We start from the raw sequence: 25772 nt of genomic DNA, 5'->3' as shown, positions 1-25772 counted from the left end.
CTATCGCCTATTCTAGAATTGGTTCTACTCAAAGAGTGACCTCTTACTAGCATGGACTGCACTGTTCCCGTTAAATGTCTATTGCATAATTGAATTCTTTTTTTGTAGATATTGTATTAAAACCCAAGTGTCTGTATAGTTAATATATAGCTGCTTATGTGTAAATGCTATTTTAAACACTAAAAATCTTTTAATTTTATGTGATAACGCAGTGTACGTCTTCAGTTCTTCGCACCATCTTTTACTCGAGAATGCTGAAACATTGGTTGAATGTTATTCTCTTTTTTTCCCCCCTGTAAGCAAGGAAGGTGTGTCTTCTGCAGGAGAAGATTGTTCAGGAGCTGTCGATAGGCAGCTGGCAGTTCCAAGGATTAATGGTATTTCTGAAGTGTCCTGTGAGTGTTCTGGGTCGAAATGCAGAGGTGTGGGTCTCCCATGCAGGTTAACGACATCTGACTGGAGAGACAGGACGCTTTCATCAGAAGGGCTCTAGCTTTGAGCTAATTACTAATATATTGACGCAGAAGTCGTGCTTTCCCCTTAAATTGCCCTACCTCTTAATTACTGAGCTTCTTGCTCGCACAGCTCGGCCGGAGTAGATGTAGAGGAGAGGCTGAAGGAAGTTTGTGGAAGTCAAAGGCGGCTGGAGGATCCGTCCTGGTGCAAAGCCGTGAGCTGGAACAAGCTTTCCTGCCTGCAGTCCCTGGAGATGAAGTTTCTGATGGAACCTCTTGGTGTATTCAGCTGGGCCGTGTGAATATTCCCTTTGTTCTGGACTCGCACAAACTCCAGCAGAGAAGCTGGGGGCGTTAGGCCACCACGTTGCCGAGTGACTGGTAAGCTGGAAACCACAGTGTGTTTGTGTGCAACACCAGGACACCCGGGGGTTCATCTACAAAGAAAAACCACAGCTGGAGGGGGCAGATTCCCTCTTCTTAGCTGGTAGAGATAAAGCAGTAAGGGGAGGGACAAAGTTGCAGTCGCGGAGGAGTTGTTATTACAAATGGTACAATTCTGGAGCGGGTTTATAGAAGACCTCATGAGAAAGTCTTGCAGAGTTTCCCCTTTTCTCCCTTTACATAGGATTCTCCCCAGCTTTTTCCCTGTTAGGTTGAATATGAAATGATGGGGATTGTGGCTGTAACTCTTGCAGCCCTTTCCTCCAGGGCTTGATGGACTCCAGCTGACCTGGTGTTAATTGTCTGCAGATGGCTGGAATTGGTCAAACACCTCACTCAGCTACTTTTCCCTTCCTCCCTCCCCTCTTCCCCTTGGCTCCACCCTTTTCCCCCCAAAGGAAAAGAAAAATCAGTCTCTCCTGGCTGTAACTCTGCTGCCAGAAAGAGAAGGTGTTGAGGAGAACTTGATTTTTCCTTCTGCGTTTCTGGAACGACGATCAAAGGTTCCTTAATGCTTCCCCGTTGTGAAGCCCCAGTGCTGACGTGAGGAGGCCTACTGATGTTCTCAGGTGCAACAGCATGCTCACGAAGACTTGCTGCAGCCTCCAGACATGAGGACTTCCAGTCTTCAGGTGAGATTTGCTATCTGTGATCACACCGAGGGGTCCTTCTGTCAAATTTTTCAACCTGGTGCAGCGGGAAATTATTTTTATGCAGGTAGCTACAGAAATGCAGGGCAGCCAGCTCTGCAGTGCACCAAAAAGCTCTGTTTTTTTCAGCATCAAGTATTCCCTGGTTTAGATTAAGTCACAAATTCTTTAATTGAGCTGAATTGATGAGTTAATTCTCATTAATTCCCAATACCACGTTGTGGATAGCTGGAAAAAATGTGGGGAATAAGGGAGCAGTAGAGTTGCTTGTCCAAGTGAGTGGGGAAAAGAGGAGATCTTAGTGGTGTGACTTAATATTTCCTTGCTACTGTTCGGTAGTGATGTGAGATAATGGAGAAGTGTTTCCATTTTCTCCTTTCATGGTTTGCCACTGGCACAATTTTTTTGCCAAAGGAGTGTAGAATAAAGATGGTTTAAAGGATTGAAAAAAAAAGAATTACTGTGAACAACCTTTACTAAAATATGTTTTGACTCAGAGCGCTTGTTCTTGGCTGGTGGTTTCATTGCAGTAACATGAAATGATATGTTTAATCCTTGTGTTAGAGTCCCATTGTGCTTCTGTGAGGCTTATGAAAGGGTGAGCATGATGGCATTGGTTAAAAATTGTTGGATCAAGTCACACCCTTTGCTGTTGCGCTGAGGGAAGAGGTGCTCCCATCATTCCTCCGTGTGATACAGCGCGATAAAAGAGAAATCTCTACTATATTGCATCTGCACTGTTAGGAAAAGCAATGGTAGAGTGGTAGCTGCCACTTTTCTTGACATGAAGAGGCACTAAGTAGCTAATGTTTAAGAGTAATTATTGGCTGGTAGTGCAGTATATCTCATTAGCCACCTCCTAGTACACCAGAGCAACCTCGGTGGTGTGTAAGTGGACCTTGAAACTGTTGGATTATTACTGTGACGCTGTGTAATCCAAGATTCTGTTTGTCTTTCCTTGCTTGGTCTCTGCTGTAGGCGTCTGCTCTGGGCTGGGTGGTTTCTCTCCAGCCTTTCGGAAGCGCAGAGAGGTGGATTAAATGGTACAGAGGTGAAAGAAATGTGTATCCACGCTTAGTGCAAAGAATGTAATGTAGAACAGAGTGTTATAAACAGGACCAAAGTGACAGAAATCCACAAAAGCTCTGAAAATAACTAATGCAAAAAGGAAACGGCGCTGCTGGGGCTTTGTTAGGCGGGGAACAAGGATTTGGCAGTCCGGAAGACCAGCAACACAGACCCTGTTGATGAACTTGTATCATCTGTGCCCACAGCTGCGTCAGGTTAGCTCTAGGGAGTGGTGGGAAGCTCTCTGAAAGACCTAGAAAATCTAGCTCAGTAAAGAAATGTTTTTCTTTGCGTGGTTTTTAAGATGGGAGGAAGTTTTTGCCTTGGCTGAGGACAGTGCGCGTTGCACGCTGTTCGCTTCCGTGTGTCTTGTCCTCATTTCCATGTTCTTTGCAAACACATTTCAATGAAACGCAAATGATGAGATGAAATTTGAGTGGGTAATGAACTCTGTCTCGTGTACAGCTGCCTTTACACGTCGAAACTATGGGGTTTGTGACAACGTAGATGAGAAAATTAAGAGGGTTTTTTTTTTTTCTATAGAAAACGTTACTGAGCAGAACTGTAAACATTGACTTTGGAAGGTTCAGTTTTTTGTTTCATGATGATATCTAAACTGAATTTCGTACTGTAAGAGAAGTATGAAATTATATTTCCATTACAATATCCTTTATCTGAAAAAAACCCTCAGTTTTACTGAGATTCTGGCCTGGCCACAGTTTTTCCAGCTTGGAATGAAACTGTGCCGTCTCTTGAGAAATACAAGTTCTTGCTTGTTCTGTTCTCGGTTCTTGGCTGATGTGCTGCAGCAGAGTTCTGAGGCTGTCGGGGGTTGGCAGAGCAGTGGTTGCCATCAAAGCTTTGCTTTGCCTTTCAATCTTCTATTTCATTTAAACCTCCTGTTCCTGATGGAAGCTGCTGAGAAAGGCTGTGTTCCATACGGGATGTTCACCCTGCTGGACGAGGCTGTGCTTAATACAGTGATGGTGTGTAGCACCGTAGCTTATAAAGTCATCATAAACAGAATTATCTCCTTAAAAACCACCTGGATCCCATCGAGGAGCTGGTGACTGGATCTGGTTTATTGGCTGTTCATTGGGAGTTGTCCTCTGGCTCTTCTTTAACAGAAATCTGGAAGTGCTCCGTCGTGTTCAGGTCAGGCATAAACAGAATGATGTAGCATTTCGGGAGGTAGTAGGTCCCCAAAATACTCAGACTGGTTGCCAAGATGCCACCAATCTGACTAACGGACCTGAGGACGGTCTTCAATGTGGCAAAGACAGCGATGAAGAAGATGTATATGATGAAATAGATGAGGATGGCAAATGTGATCCCCCTGGCCAGGTTGTACTTCTTACCAGACGTCTGCACCATGAACGTGCACAGGAAGCAGACGGTGGCCAAGCAGTTGTTGTAGCCTTGCAGGAGGGTGAAGGCGAGCCAGGACTGGGTGTTGCACACCAGCAGGACTTCGGTGGGCAGGGACTTGTAGTCGGACACCAGGCTGTCAGGGCCCACGCGAAGGTAGCAGGCACAGAACGCGCACTCGGTGAGGAAGCACAAGGCGACGATGAGCCAGGCCCTCCTGGGGGTCACCCATGGCAAGAAGGTGGGGGCACAGCGAGGGCACTCGGTCACAAGGGTGATCTCGAGGGACTTGATGAAGAGGGTAGAGAGGCAACCATTGAGGCACAGGGAACTGATGACCTGCTGGATCATACAGAGCTCATCACTGGGCTTCCCGATGTAGAGGCAGGAGCTGAGACACAGCAGCGAGAGTGCGAACAAGGCAAAGAGGTTCAGTTTGCCTCCAGAAGCCTGCACGAGGGGAGTCTCCAGGTTCTTATAGAAGAGCACTGCTGTCAGACAGGTCAGGGAGGCGATGATGGACATCAGCACTAGCAAGGCAATGGTGAGCGGCTCATTCCAGAAGAGGTACCTCTCACTGCGGACGTAACACTGCGTGCTCCGGACAGGGGACCACTGGTGCTCGAGGCAGGGAGTGCAGGTGGAGCTGTCTGCAAGGGAGCAGTGAGAAGGTGATGGCTGGTGCGCAGTGGAGTGCTGCCACCCTGCTGCAGGTGGTCCTTGAGGATGGAGGTAGCTGTTTTGGGTGCTGCTTTGCCTGCTCCCTCCCCTACCTAAATGTCCTGAGTCTCCAAAGCTTGCTCATTCTCTTCCCCCACCCTTCTCCACCCTCCCTGCAAAAGGATCCACGTATTGCTTGGATCTGTTTCCCTTAGAATCATAGAATGGTTTGGGTTGGAAGGGACCTCAAAGCCCATCCAGTCCCACCCCTGCCATGGGCAGGGACACCTCCCACTGGATCAGGGGCTCCAAGCCCCATCCAGCCTGGCCTGGAACCCCTCCAGGGATGGGGCAGCCACCACTGCTCTGGGCACCCTGGGCCAGGGCCTCCCCACCCTCACAGGAAAACATTTCCAGAGATCTCATCGCAATCTCTCCTCTTTCAGCAAAAAGCCATCCCACTTGTCCTATCCTTTCACTCCCTGATCAAGAGCCCCTCCCCTGCTTTTACTCAGGAGGGATCACCAGCTTCCAAAAGATCCCAGAATTTCACCATACCCCTCCCCTCTGCCTCTAGAGAGAAAACATATGGATTTTCCTCTTTGGAATCAACAGAGGAAGGTCCACCCCAAAGGTCTGTAGGGCAGGACTGAGCGATGGCCCCAAATGCTCTCCGTTGGCTGTGCTTCATGAAGAAGAGCTCGCAAATGGTCTTTACCAGCTCGGTGGGCGATCCTGACCAGGAGATAGATGTAATATGGAAGGTAAAGCCAGCCCTCACCTTTGGTGCTCCAGAAGGTGTTCTCTGGACAATCTGTACAGTCATAGCAGCAGAGGTGGAATCCTTTAATTCGTCTGAATTGTCCTGGTTTACAGTGTCTGAAGCACTCCGAGGTTGGCTCCTAGGTAAAAGGAAGAAGGAACATCAGCCCGACAGCTTCAGGAGGAGCACTGCATCCCCGGATTTGCTGGAAGCAACTGCCTGGGCTGGGATCCATCCTGTGTCTGAGTCTCAAAAGTGCTGGGACCACCTTTTTCGGAGGAGCAGGCACCGGGTGGCTCAGCACAGCGAGCGGGCTGGGAGCTCCTTAGGAACCGTCCTGAGGAAGCTGCAAAACCATTTTACTGCGTTTTGTGATCGTTTATGCTTTTGCCCACGGTCTTTACCTTTTGATCTGCAGTGTGAAACCAAATCTGGGACTTGTTGATGTACAAGAACTCTTCATAGTCACCTACAGGCAGATATGTAAGGGTGCCGTTTTTCCAGGACCAGAATATAATCTTGTACCCAGGGTTTGTGTTGTGGGATGGATCAAACCTGAAAGTTTGGCCGTTGACCGTGAACGGGAGGGTGTTCATGAAGTGCAGGAGCTGAGGAGGAAATGAATATTGACAGTGAGTACTGGTACAGTTGATTTCTTGCTTGGAGATTAACAGACGTAATAGACGTTTCTTCACAATGGAAGCGGTGAGGCACTGGAATAAGTTGCCCAGGGAATTTGTGGTTGCCCCATCCCTGGAGGGGTTCCAGGCCAGGTTGGATGGGGCTTGGAGCCCCTGATCCAGTGGGAGGTGTCCCTGCCCGTGGCAGGGGTGGAACTGGATGGGCTTTGAGGTGCCTTCCAACACAAACTACTCTATGGTCATGCAGTAAGCGAATTTCTGACTGAAATCAGTTGTCCCTTACGTGGTGTGAGACTGTGGCTATTGACTGCTCCATCTGTTGTGTCAAGCCCAGTGAGCAGGAGCCAGAACAGCCATGGAGAAGGGAACGCAGCGCTAGGCAGCAGCAGAGAAGGTGCTGGAATAGGGAACGGCCAAAGTTTTGTCACTGCCAGAGTGTGGGGTAGGAGCCGGGTGCAATGTGACACCACTACCCCCCTTCCCTGTATGGTTGTGCATCACTCGGATGCGTATTTGGATGGAGAAGTGCCGTTTGTCCCCGTGACCTTCACTCACCTGCCAGGATGGGATGGATGCTTTGGGACACGCTTGGTGGGTGCAGCCCAGCGCTCTGTGCAGCGCGTAAGCCACGCTGTAGACTGCCACGTGCACCGGTTGTATTTGTGAGCGGCTCAGAATGGGCACGACGTCCTGCAGCGAGATGTGGTCGCACTCCGAGCACTGCGTGCCCAGCATGTCTGAGCTCATGAGGTCACTGAGCTTTCTAGACTCCTGGCAAAAATTATCCTGCTGAACAGAGGCAAAGAGGTCAGCAACGTATTCCTGGAAGCCCGGGACATTGTCTACTTTCATAACAAAGCCTAAGACTGTCCCAATGCTCTGAATATTTGGGATGTAGGCAGCAACATCGGAAAACATCCAGGCTTCGGTGCCAATCCAGACTTTCTTGCTCAGTCCCATCCTGATGCTGTGTTCCAGAAAGGCCTGGGCTGGCTGATTAAAACTAAAAAGGACAATGATGTTGACTTTGGTCCTGTTAATTGACGTAATGGTCTCTTCCAGTTGGTCTTTGGCTTTGGGGTCTGAAAGGTCTGTAGGAATTAGCCCCTCAAATGCTATGCAGATGCTGTGATTTCCAGCTATGCTTAAGAAGAGCTCCTGGGCTCCTCGGCCATATTCATCATCGCTTCCAATGCTGGCAATCCAGTTCCATCCAAACTTGTTCAGTAGCTGGACGACAGCTTCCACCAAGTTCTTATCACTGGGAACGGTACGGTAGAAGGATGGGTACAACTCTGCGTTGCTGAGCTTCTCGCTGCTGGCTGCGTAGCTGACCTGCGAGTTAGAGGATAAGAGAGAAAGTAAGGCAAGGAGTGACGTTGAGGGAAGTCGTCACAGTAAAGATCTCTCTCCACCTTCTTTTCTTGGTCTCTGTGCACTGGATTTTCAGAATGCTGGGGTGGGATAGCGAGAAGGAGGAACCCCTCCAAAGGGATAGGTCCATCAGGGCTGTGTTTACTGAGCGAACCACAAACTGGCCCCTGTCGCACCGCTCCAGTAGCACTGACCCACAGGGCTTTGTCCTTCCGCTGTGTCCATCCCCACAGCACCAGCCCTTATCATTAATGGTCATGATAATTAGTAACTTTATACAAAGGGTGACGCACCCAAGGTTCAGTAATGTCTTAGCGGAGGGTTAATTTTACCTCCCCATTACAGCTCTTGTGGCCACTAAGTCGTTACAGCCATGGATGTATTAACTGGGAGGATCCCGTGAATACACTGGGAGCTCCGTTATTCCCATTTTCCATGGGTCGCAGAGCAGCCTCCCTCTCCTCTCCAGCAAGTCAGACGCTGAGGTGTCTTCCAGGAGGGAACTTTGTTGACCAAGCCAAGATCCCTCAGGAAATCTGTGGCAGGGGAGAGAGTGGACTCTGAACGAGGACCGTTAAAGGGCAAAAACCTGGAGCAGAGACTGCATCGTTAACCCTTTCCCCACCAAAAAGGAGATTCTTGCTTCCCTGGAGAGTTTCTTTACCTGCGGGATCAAGAAGCTGCTGAAGAGTTTGGCAGTGACCAGGCAGAGATCTGACTTATGGGGCCCGATGACAGCAGCCACGCGAGGCTGATAGTCGGTGTAGTCGCACTGAACTCCGATGCCCGTGGTGCCGTTCCGGGTCAGAAAGAGCAAGCTGGGCTGCAGGGCCACCACCGGCTCGGAACAGGTGTCGTACATCTCGTAGCCCAGCTTTACGCCTGGGAGAAGTGAGGTGGAATTGTTGATCTGATCAATAGCGAACTTCATCCCAAGAGCCCAGATGAGCCCATCTATAAACAACCTGCAGGAAGAGGAGACGGGGAGTTACATGGTCTGTCGGTGCTGTTGGGATGGTGATCAGCTTAGCCCACGTTCCTTGCCATTTTAGCATCCTGCCTGTCAGGCACCGTCAGCAGAGCGTTCCTGTAGCCTTTGTAAATGTTGTCCTGGGAGTAGAGGGGCTCTGAGAACCTTTCAAATCTTATTAATCTTATCATTCAGCAAATACGGGCTCTGTGCTTTGCAAGAGAAGAAACTTGAGGTTTAGAGAGACCAGTATGCTCAGCTGTGAGGGTCCAGACTCGGACAACCTCCTGCTCTTGGGTTTGTGTACTCAGCCATGAAGCCAGTGGCTCCCAGAGCACCGTGTGCACTGATTCAGGTGAGGTGCCCTTCTTCCTGGGGTTTTGCTCCGCTTGGTGCACTTGGCAAATTCCCTGTCTGCCCCTGAGGGTGGAAAGATAGAATTATAGAGTGGTTTGGGTTGGAAGGGACCTTAAAGATCATCCAATTCCAACCCCTGCCATGGGCAGGGACACCTCCCGCTGGATCAGGCTGCTGATCTTGGCTCTTCACACGCTGGCGAGCCTGCGAGATAGATTATTTCATTCCCTGCTTTGCTTTGTGCGCGGTCCTGAGTGTCCTTTCACCTCCCAAGAGGCAATAGCACCATCTCAGCATGTCAGCTACCTGCAGTGAGTGCTTCTCACTCCGTCTGCAAGCAAAAGCAACGTTTACCCTTTTTTGTGTTAGATTCCAAGCCAGGCGGGAAGCCGGCGCCACTGAAAGCTTTCTTCAAAGTGGAGTTGGTTGCATCTGAAGTTCGACTGCGTGATAGCATCAAGAAAACCAAACCGATTTCTATTTCAGGATCAAGGGTTGATGGCACAGTCCCCCAGTGCTCAAGCACCTTAGGGCTGATTCCTCTTTCCATCTCCGCTCTAACGTTCACCTCCAAGACCATCAGTCGCTAGGAGGAGTGCTTTCTTTTCCCTCCTCTTCCCAGCCCAAGTTAACGCGTCCTAATGAAGCTAAAATTCCTCTTACCTTTCACACACCACTAGCGTGGGCTCTGATCGTGCCGTCAGGTTTACGGTGTTCTTTCCAAAAGGGAACAAGCCTCCTAGGATGTAATCCCCAGGCCTTCTGAACTGAGCTGAGAGGCAGCTGGGCTGGAGGGCGGCTGCGGAACCGAAGCTGGAGCCCAGCAGCAGGGCAGGGACCATGACCTGAAGAGGGTTCAGAGCAACCTCCGATGCCATGTGGGAGAGGGAACGGGGGCAGGGGATCCGCTTTCATCAGTTCCTGGGAAGCATCTTTAAGTAGAGCTCGGAGAGATGAAAATAACAGGGAAGGATTTGTTTAGGGAAATGCGTTGGGTGTGTAACTTTGTGCTTAGTGGGCAATAGTCAAACGCACAGCCCTGTGAGCCCGCTTGGCTGCAAACCACGAGCCTCACCCTGGTTGCTGTTCCTTGGGGAGGAGCCTTTACTCCAGCAGTGACGGCTGCGTTCGTGGTCCCAGCTCCGGAACCTGGAGTTCCTGTGGGCTACGTGGTACCTTCAGGCGCTGCACCTGTATTTGGACCTTTGCATTAACATCACCCCACCCAAACCACACAGAAAACAACATCCATAATGGGATGTGTCTGTAGGAACTGTCCCTGTTTCCACCGTTCATAAACAACGGGATTTGTGCCTTGCCAAGTGTGGGAGCAGACCTGGATCCGTGCAGGCTGCTCATCCCAGAGCATCACTGAGGAGGCACGGAATCCAGCCAGCTGGCGGAACAGTGCCTCTTGCCAATGGATCAGCGTTGCCCACGCGGAGGCTGAGGAGGAAAACGTTCACTTGCTCACCAGCATCGCTTCCTGCTGTGACCCAAGGTTCTCCCTGGCTGTCTCTGATCCCGCGGGCTCCCAGTGCAGGAGGAGCCTTCCCGGAACAAATGTCACAGAGTTTATTTTTAAATCAACTTCAAAGTAAGTCACCTGAAGTGAGGGGCAGTGCAAAGAGACCGATTCTTATTTATTGTTTTTTAAATTCAAGGTCACTTCGTCGTGGAGATAACCAGACCTTCCTCAGGGCATCGCAAGAACCTGTCTGGCACAGACCATTCCGTGAACACAAGGTAGGTGAGTGATTATGTGGCTCTGCTGCTGTGTTTAGGAAATTGTTACTGCCTCATTTCTGTTTTTCTCATGCTGAACTATGACATGAACTTCAGTTCAGACTTTGGTTCAGGTATGAGTTCCACAGCGCAGTAATTGAGGTTGTGTCATCATTTTCTGTCAGGTCTGAATGTAGAGAAGAGGATGGCTCTGAACTGCAAAGTTTATAGCATCGTACCGGCTTGTTGTGTATTTGTAGTGTATCATAAGAAACACACTGCCAAAAGCGATGTTTGTATGTATTATATATATTTACCCTATGGAACTATGTTAATCATTTTAAAGTGGTCTTAGCAGGAAGGGAATGATATTTGTGTTTTCACAGCGTAGCAACTAAACCTCCGTTTAGGATGTTCAAGGAAATTCCATTTCCTGTCTCCAGGCAAAAATTATTGTTGTCAGATGTGACTGATGGGAACAGGAGCCCAGTACACGGCATCGAGCTCGGTCTGGGTTACTCCTGACACTTGGTTTCACTTCTGATCACCAGATAAATGAAACAGTGAAGGGTGAGATTTAGTGGGATGTCCCTGCCCATGGCAGGGGAGTTGGAACGGGGTGATCTTTAAGGTCCCTTCCAACCCAAACTATACTATGATGCTATGATATGGTCAGATAGCACTCTAAGTCACCTTCTTCCCAACACCACAAAGAAAGAAAACATTGCTATAAAGAACACTCCTCAGAAGCATGTTATTTATGTGATTTAATGTGCAGTTTAATCTCCATGAGGTAATAATGATTTCCTGAATCATTGCGTTGTGCTGGGCCAAAATACCTTCTATCTGAGATACAATCAATGCACGTGGAATTCTCCCTCCTCTCCCCAACATCCATATCCTCCTGGAAGAACAAGGTACAGTTTTCAGCTTTTAAAAAGAGAAATAAGCTCTATTTTACATATTTTGGTGTGTATATATACAGGCTGCCCAGAGCAGTGGTGGCTGCCCCATCCCTGGAGGGCTTCAAGGCCAGGTTGGATGGAGCTGGGAGCCCCTGATCCAGTGGGAGGTGTCCATGGCAGGGGCTTGGAGCTGGATGATCTTTAAGGTCCCTTCCAACCCAAACTGTTCTATATACATACACACACTGGCTATTAGATACATTGATTTACAGTAGAAGCCATAAAAGCCCCCGAAGTAGTGACTTACAGTGCAAGTCCAGGTTTCTCCCCAGACAGAAAAGTAAATCTTTGTAGGCATTTGACATTCATTAAAAAAACCAAATTGCCAGAACACAATTTAGAAGGGAGGCTGGAAAACAGACAAGGTCCAGTCTGCAGCTGTAGCCGGATTGATGGGATTGTGGAGTCCAGACTAAAAACTGCTGCACGTCCCAAGGTGTGTGAAGCAGAGGTTATCGGGCAGGGGGAGCTGCAGAGAGGGAAGCTCCTGCTTCATGGGAAAAGGAAGAAGGAAGTGCTGTCTCTTAAAGAAAAGACACCCACCTCTTTGTGGAATCAGCAGCAGTAATCAAAGGAGTCTGTGACTGCAAGGAAAGGAGCTTCCTGTAAGAGGATAACGGAGGGGAACAGCTTGTAAACAAAAGTGGCAAAGTGAGCTCCTGTGCCGTACAAACAGCCACCACAGCTGGAACTGTGCCCGTGCACAAGGTCACACCTACAGGTGTAAACACAGAGAGCCTCAAAGTGTGCAGAGTTTGGCTTTAAAAGAGAAACTGAAACCCAGCCGAGCGCGAGAGCTGAAGGTAAATCTAGGAAGGAAAAAGAAATCCCTTAAGCACTAATGCTGTCTTTAGCTTTCTGTAGAGCTGGGGCTCTGCAGAGAGGAAGACAGGTGCAGATAAAAATTGGTGCATATTTTTTTGCTTATAAAGTGCAGCATCCTGAATAGCTTTGACAACTTATTGGCTCCGTACAGGAAAATGAAAGGGAAAGGAACCACAGACACAGAAACAGATACTTGTGCGTCAGTGAAAACAGGCAGTTTTCACTTGGTTCATCTGATTTTGGAACAGGTTGCCCAGAGTAGTGGTGGCTGCCCCATCCTTGGAGGTGTTCCAGGCCAGGTTGGATGGGGCTTGGAGCCCCTGAGCCAGTGGGAGGTGTCCCTGCCCATGGCAGGGGGTGGAACTGGATGGGCTTTGAGGTCCCTTCCAACCCAAACCATTCCATGATTCCTGTTGGAACATGGCAAAGCCCCTGGATACCCCTCTCATCAGGGCAGGTTCAGCATCCCGTGCTGGGCAAAGAGCTCCTGGGTGATGTCGTAGACATTGCGGATGCAGGGCAGAGCCTCTCCCAGCATGGCCACAGCCTCGTCCGCTGAGCCTGCGTTCATGCTCTCTAAGAAGATGTTGCGGGACGGCAGCGTGCAGAAAGCCGCCGTGGCCACCTTCTGCACCAGCCAGGGGTGGTAGGCGGCCAGCGAGGCGTTGTAGGACTCGGTGCAGATGACAGACGTGCGGGCATCATGGCTGGCTGTCCTCAGGCCCTCCAAGAAGAGCTCCAGCCACCGCAGGGCACGGTGCAGGCGCAGCACCGTGCGGCACCCGGAGTCTGGTCGCCCTGAGCGTGGCTCAAAGCCCACCAGCCCCTGGGCCAGCTCGTGCTGCACCATGGACTGCAGCGAGACGTACTGGTCCTGCTGCTCGCTGCCGCAGTAGCCCTCCATGATCTGCACCTTGGCCACCGCGTCCTTACAGATGAGTGAGAAGACAGTGCCCAAGCCCTGCAGGAACCTGGATGAGGAGAGAGCAGTGTCAGCAGGCAGTGACCGGTACCGGGAAGGGAAGGGAAGGGAAGGGAAGGGAAGGGAAGGGAAGGGAAGGGACTGGTGTCACCAAGCGGCACCAGTATGTCGCTGGGCAGTGACCAGTACCATGCAGATATGGGGAGAGACTGGCGTCACTGGTACTGGTACTGGGGAGGGGTGGGGAAAGGAGAGTGGTTTCACCAAGTGGCACCAGTACTGTCAGGGATGGGGACAGATGGGTGTCACTGGGCAGTGACCAGTACCATGCGGGGATGGGGAAGAGACTGGTGTCACTGGACAGTGACCGGTACAGGGTGGGGAAGGGGAGACGGGTGTCACTGAGTGGCAGCGGTACCATGTAGGGATGGGGAGAGACCGGTATCACCGGCACCTGTGGGGATGGGGTGAGACCGATGGTACCGGTACCGGGCAGTGATGGGGAGAGAGTGGTGACACCCGGCAGTGAATGGTACTGGGTGGGGATGGAGAGAGACCAGTGTCACCGAGTGGCACCGGTATGGGCAGGGATGGGGACAGACTGGTGTCACTGGGCAGTGACTGGTACCAACTGGGGATGGGGAAGAGCCCAATGTCACCTTGTGTCAGCGGTACCGTGCGGGGATGGGGGAGACAGCGGTGCCAGCGGTACCGGGTGGGGATGAGGGGCCGGCGGTACCGCGAGGGCAGGGCTGGGGCCGTTCGGCTGTCACAGGGAGCCCCCGGGCAGCGACCGGCACCGGGGGTGGGGGGGGGGAGACCCCGGTGTCAGCGGCCCGGGGCGGGGGCGGGGCTCACTCACCGGACGAGCCCCCGCCAGCCCCGCAGGTACGGCCCGAGCAGCACCTCCCGCCGCTCCGTCACGCACTCCTGGAAGGCGGCGAGGACCTCGCGCAGGCTGAAGGAGCCCTGAGCGCCCGCCATGCCGAGCCCTGAGGCGGCACCGCCGGGCCACGCCCCCTCCAGGCCCCGCCCATCGCCGAGGCCCCGCCCACACCCTATGGCTCAGCCCCCTCCCTCGAGGCCTCGCCCGCCCCTTCATGGCTGCACTCCTTTCCCGCCCACCCACAGCGGCTCTGCCTACTTTTGCGTCTAGTCTACTCTCTAAGCCCCGCCCTCCCCTTTAAGCCCCGTCTACTTTAAAGGTGTATGACCTCTCTATGCCCCGCCCACTCGCCCCTCTCCCCCCGCGCTGTGTGCGGCCCTCCTCGCCGGCGCCTCGGCTCTCCGGGCCCGCCTCCCGCTCTCATTGCCGGCGCTCCCGGGGCCGTTCCCCGCCGGGACCGGGCTGACCGCCTCCTCTTCCGCCCCTGCCGCAGCAGCGGGGCCTCCTCCCGCCATGGCGGCCGGTAGGGCCGGGGTTTCCTCGCGGCGGCCTGCGTGAGGCTGGGCCAAACCCGCCCCGCGGGGCGTTCGGAGCCTGAAATGCCTGAGATTAAGGTCACCCCCTTGGGTAAGTGCGGCCGGGAGCCGTCCTGAGCCGCAAGCGCCGTGTGAGAGGGGATGGAGTCAGTTACCTCGTCCTATACATCTGTCTTGTATCGCAAAATAATACGCAGACGATCTCCAGACGAGGATAAATAACCTGAAAGAATCAACACTTTCGTAGAGTTGCAACAGTTTATTGATACGCTTAATTGTCTTGTGAGATGTATTGAGGGGCACAAGCGTTACTTTTGATGTTTTATAACTTCTAGACTATGTTTGGGGGCAGAGGATTAATTTGACTGCTAAATATAATTTGTTGTTTTCAAGAGAAGGCTCCAAGGAGACCTTATAGCGACCCTCCAGTACCTGAAAGGGGCTGTTCACAGAGGCTTGGAATGATGGGATGAGGGACAGTGGGGATAAACTGGAGAGGGGCAGTTTTAGGCTGGACGTAAGGAGGAATTTCTTCACTATGACAGTGGTGAGGTGATGGAACAGGTTGCCCAGGGAAGTTGCCCCATCCCTGGAGGGGTTCAAGGCCCGGTTGGATGGGCCTTGGGCAGCTTGGTCTAGTAGGAGATGTCCCTGCCCATGGCGAGGGGGTTGGAACTGGATGATCTCTAAGGTCCCTTCCAACCCAAACTACTCTATGATTCCATGTAGTTGTTTTAGGCCAAGAGAGAAGCTGAAGGGAGTCTCCAGACATGGCTGGATAAACTAAAAAAAACCAAACATTCTTTGAGGACTTACACCCTGGTGCAACTTGAAGGTCTGTGCTTTCACAGAGAGTCAGAGCACTTAGCGAGGAGCAGAGTAGAACTTTGAGTTCTGCGCTCTTTTCCATAAGAGATTGTTTTTGCTCTTGCTTGAAACTACGTAGCTGTGATTGCACAGCAGTGGACAGAGAACAAAGGTGCTCTGTGTCCAAACTGCTCATGGGTTTGGAGGCAGAACTGTATTTACTGTAGTTTTGCAGCAGTGGGAAGGCCCTCTTGTAATCTCAGGGCATGGTGTAAGTCATATTTGCATACCCTTAGAAGATCTGCTTGCTTGGAAGAAGGTCTTTTCCTGCCTCAGAAGAGGGATAGGAAGTTTGTACAGACCTTTAAATGCTTCTCTTTTGAAGCGATAGTAAGTATTTCCAGATGTATCTTACTTGTCTGTCTTTCCTTTCTGCAGGAGCTGGCCAGGATGTGGGGCGTAGCTGTATCCTTGTGTCTATTGCCGGGAAAAATGTCATGCTCGACTGTGGGATGCACATGGGCTACAACGATGATGTGAGTATAGCAGAGAACACGGTGTAAAGATGCTTTCAAGGTGCTTCTATGTGGCATTTCCCAACAGGGCGCTTGCTTCACTGTTCCGCTCCATCCCCTTTTATTTGAATGCTGGCTGATCCATCTTACCTGACCTATGGGTGATATTAGCCAGACATATGTTCTTGGATGTGTATGTCAGCCTGGAGTGGATTATGGCAGAGAACAAACGAATATTGCCCCTTCAAAGTCTTGGCTTCATGTGCAAGAGGCACATCCCCTCAAGTATTCCTGCTCCATGCAGTGCCACCACCCAGGCATCCTTTCCCTGGGTCACGGACTCCAAAAAATATTAAGCAAGCTATGAATGCTCGATTCCAGGTAATTTTGGTTTTCTGTATTTCACATGGGCAGATATCTTCTGTGGTTTAAAGCATTAATCGCGTCATTAGTTAGGCTGCTCTTGACATGGTGCCACAGAGAGAGTGCACTAGGATGTTTGGTTGCCTGGAAGGACTAATGGGAAAAATAATCTGTAACGTAGAAGGAATTAAAGCATGACACGGAGCAAATATGCCATTACAGGAAAGGTTTGGAGGTTTTCTGCCTTACTGCTTGCGGGTAAGCTAAAACGTACGGGTCATCTGTTTTACTTAAGATAAACTTGGCTTTGATTTATTTCTTTGCAAGGTCGGTTTCCCTGTTTGTCCTCTGGCAGCCCTCCCCTTCTCTTCGCCTCTTTCTGCACGTAAGTGCTGATGGTGTTGGCTGCAGCTCTAGTGTGGCCTGCTGCCTTCTTGCCTTTTTCTCGTGAGGTTGATCACAGCACAATTCCAATTTTGGGTCACTCATGCCATCATTTCGTTGGATTGGTAACGTAGTGTTAACGGGCTTTGTGTTGTAATAGAAAGCCTGCTTTTCATATCTTTGCAGAGACGCTTCCCTGACTTCTCCTACATCACTCAGAATGGGAGGCTGACGGACTTCCTGGACTGCGTGATCATCAGGTGAGGAAGCTTCCTTCCTTGTCAGAGCCCCAGTGGGAAACAGGAAAGCTTTGTGTACTGTCTCTGTCAACCCAAACATGTTGCAAGTTCATCATTCATATCTTGTCTGGTTCCTCTGTATCTTGGAGCACTTCAGAAATCTGAAGCAAGATCTGAACCGGGGCAGCTAAGTTTTTGTGCAGTGTCTCCTTTATCCCTTGTGTCTTTTTGCAGCCACTTTCATCTAGACCATTGTGGAGCTTTACCCTATTTCAGTGAAATGGTCGGTTACGATGGGCCCATTTACATGACGCATCCCACCAAGGCCATCTGCCCCATTCTCCTGGAGGACTACAGGAAAATCACAGTGGATAAGAAAGGGGAAACAAACTTCTTCACCTCCCAGATGATCAAAGACTGTATGAAAAAAGTGGTTGCTGTGCACCTTCACCAGACGGTTCAGGTAAGCCATCCTCTCTGCGCACTCTCGGGTGGCACCAAGTGGGTCGTAGTTGAAGCAAAGAATACTTTCTTATTTGAAATGTTTGCACTGAGGCAGCGTTTGTTGGTTTGTGCAGGTGGACGAGGAGCTGGAGATCAAGGCGTACTACGCAGGCCACGTGCTGGGAGCAGCCATGTTCCAGATAAAGGTTGGATGCGAGTCGGTCGTGTACACGGTAAATACCCGCAACAGTATTTCTAGGTACCTACATCCATTTTAATGGCCTGCGCCATTCCCTTGGGAATATCATCAGATTTCTCTTCTTCCATCAGGGTGATTATAACATGACACCAGACAGACATTTGGGGTAAGTTGGAAGTTGAGTTTCTACAAGTTGTGTATATTTCTGAAAGGAAGATTTTAGCGCAGCTTCTCATAATCCCAGCATTGATTGTTTTGTTAGGAGACTGGAACATTTATTGATGCCTTTGCTGGGAAAATAAATGTAATTTTGAATAATGAGAGTGAACAGATTTACTTTCACTCTTCCAGATAGACCTTAACATGACCTTCTTCTGTATACTTACACAAATCTGTTCCTAAGCCTATGTAATAATTGGACTTAGATGTTGGAAATACGTTACTGTTATGGTATCTTCTATGCATATTTACTTTCCGAGAGTGCCAATCACAAACTGTAACGTTCATTTTATTTTTACTGGTGTTTATGAGAGTTGTAACATTCATGCTGTTTAGAATAATATTTTAATGCATTTAAAACAAGTAATGGACTGGAGAAAAACTGCTTTTCAAAATCTGTAGTCTCTGCTCAGAGCTGGATTAGTTTAAAGAAGGCATGGCCTGCCAAGAGAGGAGCCCTGCTGCCACAGAACTCTCATGCACATCTGTGTGCCTGTTTTCCCATCTGCAAACGGAGACAGGGATGTTTTCCACCCATCTTTGAGACCTGCAGATCGGAAATGCCAGACACCACCTCTTAATTTGATTGAGATTTTAAATTCCTTTTGTTTTAGTGCTGCCTGGATTGATAAATGTCGCCCAGATTTATTAATCACTGAATCCACGTACGCCACAACCATCAGAGATTCCAAACGCTGCAGAGAAAGAGACTTCTTGAAGAAAGTCCATGAGACTGTAGAAAGAGGAGGGAAGGTACAGTGTTTTGATCATCTTAAGCGATGTGTGTTCTTGTCTTGCGAAGCTCTGTAGAGCTGTGTGACTGTTAACACCTGTCATTGACCACTGTGGGAAACGCAAGGCATTCTGATGTTTTTCCACCTGTACTTTTAAAGGAGTGTTAAACCCTTAAGTTATGCCAAGAAGAAAACTAAACTCTGAGTTCCTGAGGCAGTGAGGGAATTGTTGTGCTTACAATCTGAAGGAAACATTGGAAATCAAACAGCTCTATGTTCTCTCCCCAGTGTTGCCTTAATCTGGGAGGGGAGGAAGGTTAGAATTACCCCAGCACAGACAAAGTGAGAGGACAGAAGCACTCACCGCGGTGTCTGCTTTCATAAATAATGCCTGAACTGTAGCTCTCAACAGTTTATTTTCATGTTATCTAGGAGAGAACAGCACTAAATATATTCACAAGCACTACACTCTTGTCAGTATTTATGAGCTGAGGTCTTAGCCAGGCGGGTCGGTGCTCATCGGGTATCAGTGCCTTTCATTCCACAATGCCAGAGGAGCACAGGAAAGAAAGGACAGGAAGGGAGTATCAGAAGGCAAGAGGGAACGGAGGCGCTTTTTCAGGAATGGGAATGCTAAAGGGCCCTTTACGTGTTGTTTGGCACTCACAGACTGTAAATCGTACCTCATTTGCAGGTTCTTATCCCAGTTTTTGCCCTTGGACGTGCCCAGGAACTCTGCATTTTATTGGAAACTTTCTGGTGAGTGCTGTCTTGTCTGTGCATCCCGTACCAGCTCCATTTTGTCCTCCCTGTGTTGTGGTCCTGGCGGGTTTCTGTGATCTTTTCATGTCTGTTAGTACAAGCATTCCCGTTAGCGTTGCTCTGCATGTCGGCCTGTGTTGGCAGGTGAGGAATTAGTATTTTCCACGTATTTCCCAGTGTTCCTGACTCTAAGCAGTAAACTAACTGTTTGCTTCTCTAGAGCCGTTCTCCACTTCTCCCCTAAACACTCAGGACCTTTAATAAAGTTGATTGCGTTTTTGCCACGTTGTAAAACTGTTTGCATGGGAGAGGAGGAGAGATGAACAAGTATGAAACTTACGGATAAGCCTTGTGTGGAAATGTTTGTGATAACACCAAATGATACTGCTTTTAATTATTTCCCAAAGCAGAATGATTAACATTTGTAGTGGTGGGAAGTTGTCCGAGGCAGATGAGAAGGAGAATGGGACTCAAGCCTGTTCGGGAGGAGGTTGTAGTATTGTATTGTTGTAGTGATTGAGTAGGGTATGCATGAAGGATCTTCGGAGACTGCATATTTCAGCCTGGACAGCCAGGATCCTCACGTGACCCTCACAGGAACCTGGAATGCTTCTTTCTGTAGGGAAAGAATGAACTTGAAGGCTCCAATTTATTTTTCCACGGGTCTGACGGAGAAGGCCAACCATTATTACAAGCTCTTCATCACCTGGACTAATCAGAAAATCCGGAAAACATTTGTGCAGAGGAACATGTTTGAATTCAAGCACATCAAAGCATTTGATCGGGCCTTTGCAGACAACCCGGGGCCTATGGTAGGTGGATGTTAACAGGGTGGGAAAGCAGATGTGGTTCTGTACTGCTCTATTCCTGGCTAAGGCGAACAGGCGGCCTACAAAGCTGAGCATCCTCTACCCAATTAGGATCCACATCCCTTCTAAAACCCTTTTGTGGCCAGGCCACCTGCATGCTTTTATCTATGTTGAAGATCTCTCTCTTTATTTCAGCAAGGGTAAAATGCCCAGAGAAAATAACAATATTGATTGTGTGTTTCTATAACCCTGGCCTGATTCAAACCATAATTTTTACCTCATGTTTTTTTGCAGTAAGTCAGGAGATTGATCCTTTACAACACAATCTCTTCTTGCTGATCTTATTTCTGACTGGTTTGTTAGGCAGGAGCTGAAAGAGGAATCTGTTGAGCATGATAGACTCATTATCAAACAGCTCAAAAGATTTTACTGGACACATGGATGCTCACAAAACTTAACTAAAACAGTATTTCAGCTTGTGTGAAAATTGGACAAGGTGGAAGAAACAAAATAGCAAGAATCCCCATTAGAGCTTTGATGCAGTAAACGTGCTCTGATGTGGATAGTCCTCACAGCTTTAGAATATTTATATTGTAAGTAATGGAAAATCCCGTGATCGATTCTTGGTACGTGTTTGAATTCTAGGTTGTGTTTGCAACCCCCGGTATGCTTCACGCAGGACAGTCCCTTCAGATCTTCAGGAAATGGGCAGGGAATGAAAAGAATATGGTAAGAAATGGTTTCCTTGAGAGACGTTCTGTGTTGATCTGATCGTGATATTGATGCAGTCGTAGAACAAAGGTTTCAGGAGAGCTTTTTCTGGGTGTCTGGGGTGAAAAGACACGACTCTTCTGGTGATCCAATCTAGGCAGAGCTCTTTCAAGCTCTTGAGTTTTTGCTGCGTGGGACAGGGCGAGCGGAGGAGTTGCCTGTCTCAGACAGGAGATATGGGAGACTTTATTTCTAAAAGTGCTTTCATTAATATGAAATTGCCTCAAAGACCTTTGTAGCCAGCATTCACTCTTATTCAGTGGTGGGCAGCTTACAGCATTGTGCTTTCTAATTTCATTTTCACCCATGTTCTGCAGTTGGGTGTTCACGCGCTGCAGAACAAAGCACAAATTTGTATCATAAACACATTTGCCTTTGTGGCTGTTATGTTAACAGCAGCTGCGCTGGGCACGGTCCTTGTGTGGAGTTTGTGGATCTCTCTGGTTCCCTTCCCAGGTCATCATGCCCGGCTATTGCGTGCAGGGAACCGTAGGCCACAAGATCCTAAGTGGACAGCGCAAGCTGGAGATGGAAGGAAGACAAATAGTAAGTTTTATTTTCAGGAGGAAGTCTTATCAGGGAGAAGTTCTTTGGAATCTGAGGCGCTAGTTAACACACTGCGTAATTGTAATGGGAATATGCCACCTACAACATTGAAAACACCCCAGTAACGTTTCCTTTGGAGTCACACGAGGCTTATTTTCCCCTCTGCATTGGCAGCAGCGCGTCTCTCTCTCTCTCTGCCATAGGACTTTGTCAGGGGTGCATGTATAATGCTCTTTAATAACTAGGCACTGCTATTCAGACAGGTAACAATGATGTATTTTTTAAGCAGATGGGGATATGAAAACTGATACCATCTGTCTTTAAGTAATAATTTGCTTTGACAAATGTGTGACAACTATTGTGCTCTGAAATTGGGCAGTTTGACCCTGTAAGTTACTGAAAGCTGCTGTGTGCAGCAGCATATTCAGTCTCTGCTTCTAAGCAGCTCACTTTCCAACCTCATTTTCCATTCCAGGTGTTCTGCTTCCTTCTTTAAACTAAATACAGAGGGGTCTGGGGCTGTTTGTGTGTGTTCAGAAGCTGTAATGAGGCGAAGCAGTTCCTGATTCACCGAGCCTGTGCTTTCTGCTCCCCACAGCTGGAAGTAAAGATGCAGGTGGAGTACATGTCCTTCAGCGCCCACGCGGACGCCAAGGGAATAATGCAGCTGATTCGCCAGGCTGAGCCACGGAACGTTCTCCTGGTCCACGGTGAAGCCAAGAAAATGGAGTTTCTGAAACAGAAAATAGAACAGGAATTTCGTACGTATTATGTTTGTCCTGATGAGGGAATGGAAGGAGAAGGAAGGCATTAAGGTTCACAGACTTAATCCACTGGACCTCAGCAGAGAGTTAGGCAGAATGTAATTTACAGGCAGCCTCGAGAAACTGGTATCAGCAACACAGCTTACTTACCGTGTTAAAGCCCACTTATTTTTAATGTCCATTTGACACAAAGTAGTTTTGTTATGTGTGTGTTGTTATAATGCAGGACTCACTGCATTTTGCGTTGCAGATGTCAACTGCTACATGCCTGCAAACGGAGAGACCACCACGATATTCACCAACCCCAGCATTCCCGTGGACATATCCCTGGGACTGCTGAAGAGAGAAACAGCCATAGGTAACAACACATTTTCAACTAAGAATTTCACTTTTTGGGCTCTGCCACTGTGTTGCATAGTTCTTGTGTTAGGTGGAAACGGTGACGTAGAGCAGCGCTTCCTGTAAAAGAACAGGCTTTATCAGCATTTCATGGTCGAGAGGGCTTCCTGTGACATGAAGTGGCTACAACGCTGCGAATGAACATTCAGCAGTGTTAAAAAACAGAGGGTTACAAAGACGATCCGAGGGCTGAGCACCTCCCATACAAGGACAGGCTGAGAGAGTTGGGGTTGTTCAGCCTGGAGAAGAGAAGGCTCCAAGGAGATCTTATAGCGACCTTCCAGTACCTGAAGGGGCTACAGGAAAGCTGGGGAGGGACTGTTCACAAAGGCTTGTGGGGATAGGACTGGGGGCAATGGGGATAAACTGGAGAGGGGCAGATTTAGACTGGACGTAAGGAGAAATTTCTTCACCATGAGAGTGGGGAGGCCCTGGAACAGGGTGCCCAGAGCAGTGGTGGCTGCCCCATCCCTGGAGCGGTTCCAGGCCAGGTTGGATGGGGCTTGGAGCCCCTGATCCAGCAGGAGGTGTCCCTGTCCATGGCAGGGGGTGGTGGGACTGGATCATATTTAAGGTCCTTTCCAACCCAAAATATTCTATGATTCTACAGCTGCACACACACAAATCCCTTTGTTTGCTACAGGTATCCTTTTACGGGCTCAGTCTGTGAAAACTGGAATTCCTTTATAATCCAAATTTCAGAACAAGGTGAAGCTCTCAAATCAGGAAGAGATATGGGGAGAGAGGTGGTGGTTCTGTATTACCAGCTGTGGTTTATGCTGTGTCCGGAGCACTGACAGTGGTTTCAGCACTGTGCACTTAAACTTTATTTTACATCTTTGGTCTCCGGAACCTTAGCAAGGACTCAGAAATCCAATCCATCACATCTTAGAACAGTTGTCTCATGTGTGAAAATTAAGCACATTGTCATTAACCACGTCACCTTTCTTTGCCATTGCCCTTGGTTTAGGTCTCTTACCAGATGCCAAGAAGCCCAAGCTAATGCACGGGACATTAATGATGAAGGATAATGTAAGTAACAAAGCTCTTAGGTTTGTCTTGTGTCCTGTGTGAGTGTGCTGTCACCGTTCCCAAGTGAGGTGTGGGTGAACAAGGAACTCAAATACAGATGCGCAGTCCTGGTTTCTTGGAATGAGCCCAGTAGCAGCACAGCTGTAAGCAAATGGGCTGGGATAGTTCCAAGGTTGGAAGGGAACGCTCTTACCTGCTGCAGTTCTGCAGTGATGAACGCATAACCTGTGGGCGGCTGACTGTGGAGGAGGAATAAAACTTCAGGAAGTGCAAAGAAATAGCTTACAGTGGATTTGTATTTTTCCTCTGCAGAGCTTCCGTCTGGTTTCTTCTGAGCAGGCTTTGAAGGAACTGGGCCTCACAGAACATCAGCTGCGTTTCACCTGCCGTGTTCACATTCAGGATCCACGGAAAGAACACGAGACAGTGCTTCGTGTCTATAACCATCTCAAAGGGCAAGTCTGTTCTTAACTGTGTTGGTTTTTTCCACCCCTAGGGATGCACTCGAACATCTTCTCAATATTGAGAGTACGAGTGCCCCCTCCTTTCTGCCCTCCCAGACCAGCCCTGGGGAGTTATTAAGAGAAAATCTGCTCTAGATTTCAGTCTCCCACCCAAAATCAATCCTGCATCTTCTCTCCTACCAGGGTGCTAAAGGACTATTCAGTGCAGCATCTCCCTGATGGCTCCATAACAGTGGAATCCATTCTTATCCAAGCCACAGCACACTCAGAGGACCAAGGAACCAAAGTTCTGCTCGTATCCTGGACCTACCAGGTAGGATTACTTGAAGCCATACTTCTCGGGTAGCTCTGACCTTCACTCCTTAGAGCCCAAAGTGCTCTGCTAAGGAGTTGTTACTGTACCGTGAGTTGTGTTCCCTCCGGTTTGAAGGAGTTTGACTGGAAGAAGAGCTGAGCCACTGCTGGTTTAGGTTAAGTACAAATCAGTTTACAGGTTTGTTTTCCTCTGAGACCATCAAACTGAAGGCAGTTGATTGGAGTAATTACACTTACAGTTAATTACAATTAAACACAGCTGTGTTTTGAGCACGCTACAGCATCCAGCTTCTAAACTTGGGGGTATCACTACTGCCATACAGGGTGTGGAGGTATTTTATAGCGCAACTTGAAACACCACAGAATTGAGGTAAAATTAGACATAACTGTAATATTTTCTTCCTTTCTTGCTGTGGCTGTATTTTTAAGTGTTCTCTTTTACAGCAAGGAAATGCTTTCTTGAGAGCAAAGCAAAACCATCAGTGGTTCTTTATTTTCTGCTTTCAAGACAAACGGTCATTTTCCTCCAAAGACACCCCTCACGCCCAGGCACCGGCTCTGAACCAGCACGAGTTTTACACTGACATTTTGCAAGAACACCCAGAAATGCACTCGTGCCAACCGCATTGATTGGTTTCCATTTTTGAACACCGCTAACATTGGATTTTGCTGGGATCAGGAATTATTTCAGTCTATTTCTGGGTACAGGAGTCAAACTTACTGCCTGCCCTGGGAAGGTCAAGTAGAAGATGGCTTTCATCCCATTTCTCTTTGCTCTCTCTAGGACGAAGAGCTGGGCAGCTATCTCACATCCCTTCTGAAGAAAGGGCTGCCACAGAGCACGGCCTGAGCAGAGCAGGAGGCACAGTGGCACAGAAAGATTCAGAGTTTATTTTATTTACACAGTCAATGTTTTCTTCTGGTTTTAATAAAGGAATTGCAGTGTTTGCCTCCTTATGACAGCGGCACTGTTCAACAGTGCTGCAATCTGCCCCCGCTGGAAACCATCCAGGGAGGCACTAGAGCTGATCAGAGTCCTGCGGAAGAAGCTCTGAGCTGTGGTCAGTCAGGTAAACAAAACTCAGCATCCTTCCCTCCCACAGCTCATTTCCCTTCAAGCCTCAGCCAGCGCAGGGTGAAACAAGGAGCCTTCAGAGTCACACAGTTAAAATACAAGGTGTAAAGAGGGTGGAGGCAAGAGGATAAAGCCTTAAAGGTGCTACTGACCCAGCAGTAACTGTTAAAATTCATCACGCTTCTCTCAGTGATGGCTGTAAATCTGCAAGAAAGCGGCGCTCCTGGGGGAGCCTCTAATAAAAATAGTTGTCCAGAACATGAAAATTGTGCTTAGTTGGAAAGAACAGCCCCTCCTGTGCTGAGAAATGTTTCTGTACCCT

The 25772-nt window shown here is 49.0% G+C and overlaps 3 protein-coding genes across 6 annotated transcripts; 1 reads left to right on the top strand and 2 right to left on the bottom strand.

Moving 5' to 3' along the window:
* The first annotated feature begins 449 nt into the window (after positions 1 to 449).
* Positions 450 to 25354, top strand: INTS11 (integrator complex subunit 11). Of its 3 annotated transcripts, XM_054085860.1 has the most exons (19): positions 450 to 836; positions 1298 to 1531; positions 10415 to 10496; positions 15855 to 15952; positions 16865 to 16938; positions 17152 to 17380; positions 17496 to 17594; positions 17692 to 17726; positions 18394 to 18532; positions 19208 to 19272; positions 19898 to 20087; positions 20730 to 20813; positions 21312 to 21401; positions 22000 to 22162; positions 22416 to 22523; positions 23535 to 23596; positions 23909 to 24051; positions 24244 to 24373; positions 25160 to 25354. In XM_054085860.1, the coding sequence occupies exons 4-19, from the start codon at positions 15914 to 15916 to the stop codon at positions 25223 to 25225; spliced, it is 1716 nt and encodes a 571-aa protein (XP_053941835.1). In that variant the 5' UTR covers positions 450 to 836; positions 1298 to 1531; positions 10415 to 10496; positions 15855 to 15913; the 3' UTR covers positions 25226 to 25354. The 3 variants fall into 3 exon arrangements, with proteins under 3 accessions (XP_053941835.1, XP_053941836.1, XP_053941834.1); XM_054085861.1 differs by lacking the exons at positions 450 to 836; positions 1298 to 1531 and having other exon boundaries at positions 10350 to 10496; XM_054085859.1 differs by lacking the exons at positions 450 to 836; positions 1298 to 1531; positions 10415 to 10496 and adding an exon at positions 14406 to 14700.
* On the bottom strand, positions 3234 to 9670 carry TAS1R3 (taste 1 receptor member 3). The gene is made up of 6 exons (XM_009556766.2): positions 9414 to 9670; positions 8088 to 8388; positions 6605 to 7384; positions 5813 to 6016; positions 5427 to 5547; positions 3234 to 4635 (listed from the first exon to the last, which is right to left on the bottom strand). The coding sequence occupies exons 1-6, from the start codon at positions 9626 to 9628 to the stop codon at positions 3710 to 3712; spliced, it is 2547 nt and encodes an 848-aa protein (XP_009555061.2). The 5' UTR covers positions 9629 to 9670; the 3' UTR covers positions 3234 to 3709.
* Positions 10537 to 14227, bottom strand: CPTP (ceramide-1-phosphate transfer protein). Of its 2 annotated transcripts, XR_008453240.1 has the most exons (3): positions 14050 to 14227; positions 11984 to 13236; positions 10537 to 11379 (listed from the first exon to the last, which is right to left on the bottom strand). XR_008453240.1 is itself a non-coding variant. In XM_054085863.1 (2 exons), the coding sequence occupies exons 1-2, from the start codon at positions 14169 to 14171 to the stop codon at positions 12714 to 12716; spliced, it is 645 nt and encodes a 214-aa protein (XP_053941838.1). In that variant the 5' UTR covers positions 14172 to 14227; the 3' UTR covers positions 10543 to 12713. The 2 variants fall into 2 exon arrangements, 1 of the variants encoding a protein (XP_053941838.1); XM_054085863.1 differs by having other exon boundaries at positions 10543 to 13236.
* Positions 25355 to 25772: the final 418 nt, after the last annotated feature.

Source organism: Cuculus canorus, chromosome 21, assembly GCF_017976375.1.
Source record: "Cuculus canorus isolate bCucCan1 chromosome 21, bCucCan1.pri, whole genome shotgun sequence".
Taxonomy (NCBI): Eukaryota; Metazoa; Chordata; class Aves; order Cuculiformes; family Cuculidae; genus Cuculus; species Cuculus canorus.
Note: the sequence above shows the minus strand (reverse complement) of the source record. Positions and strands in the feature narration are given on the sequence as shown.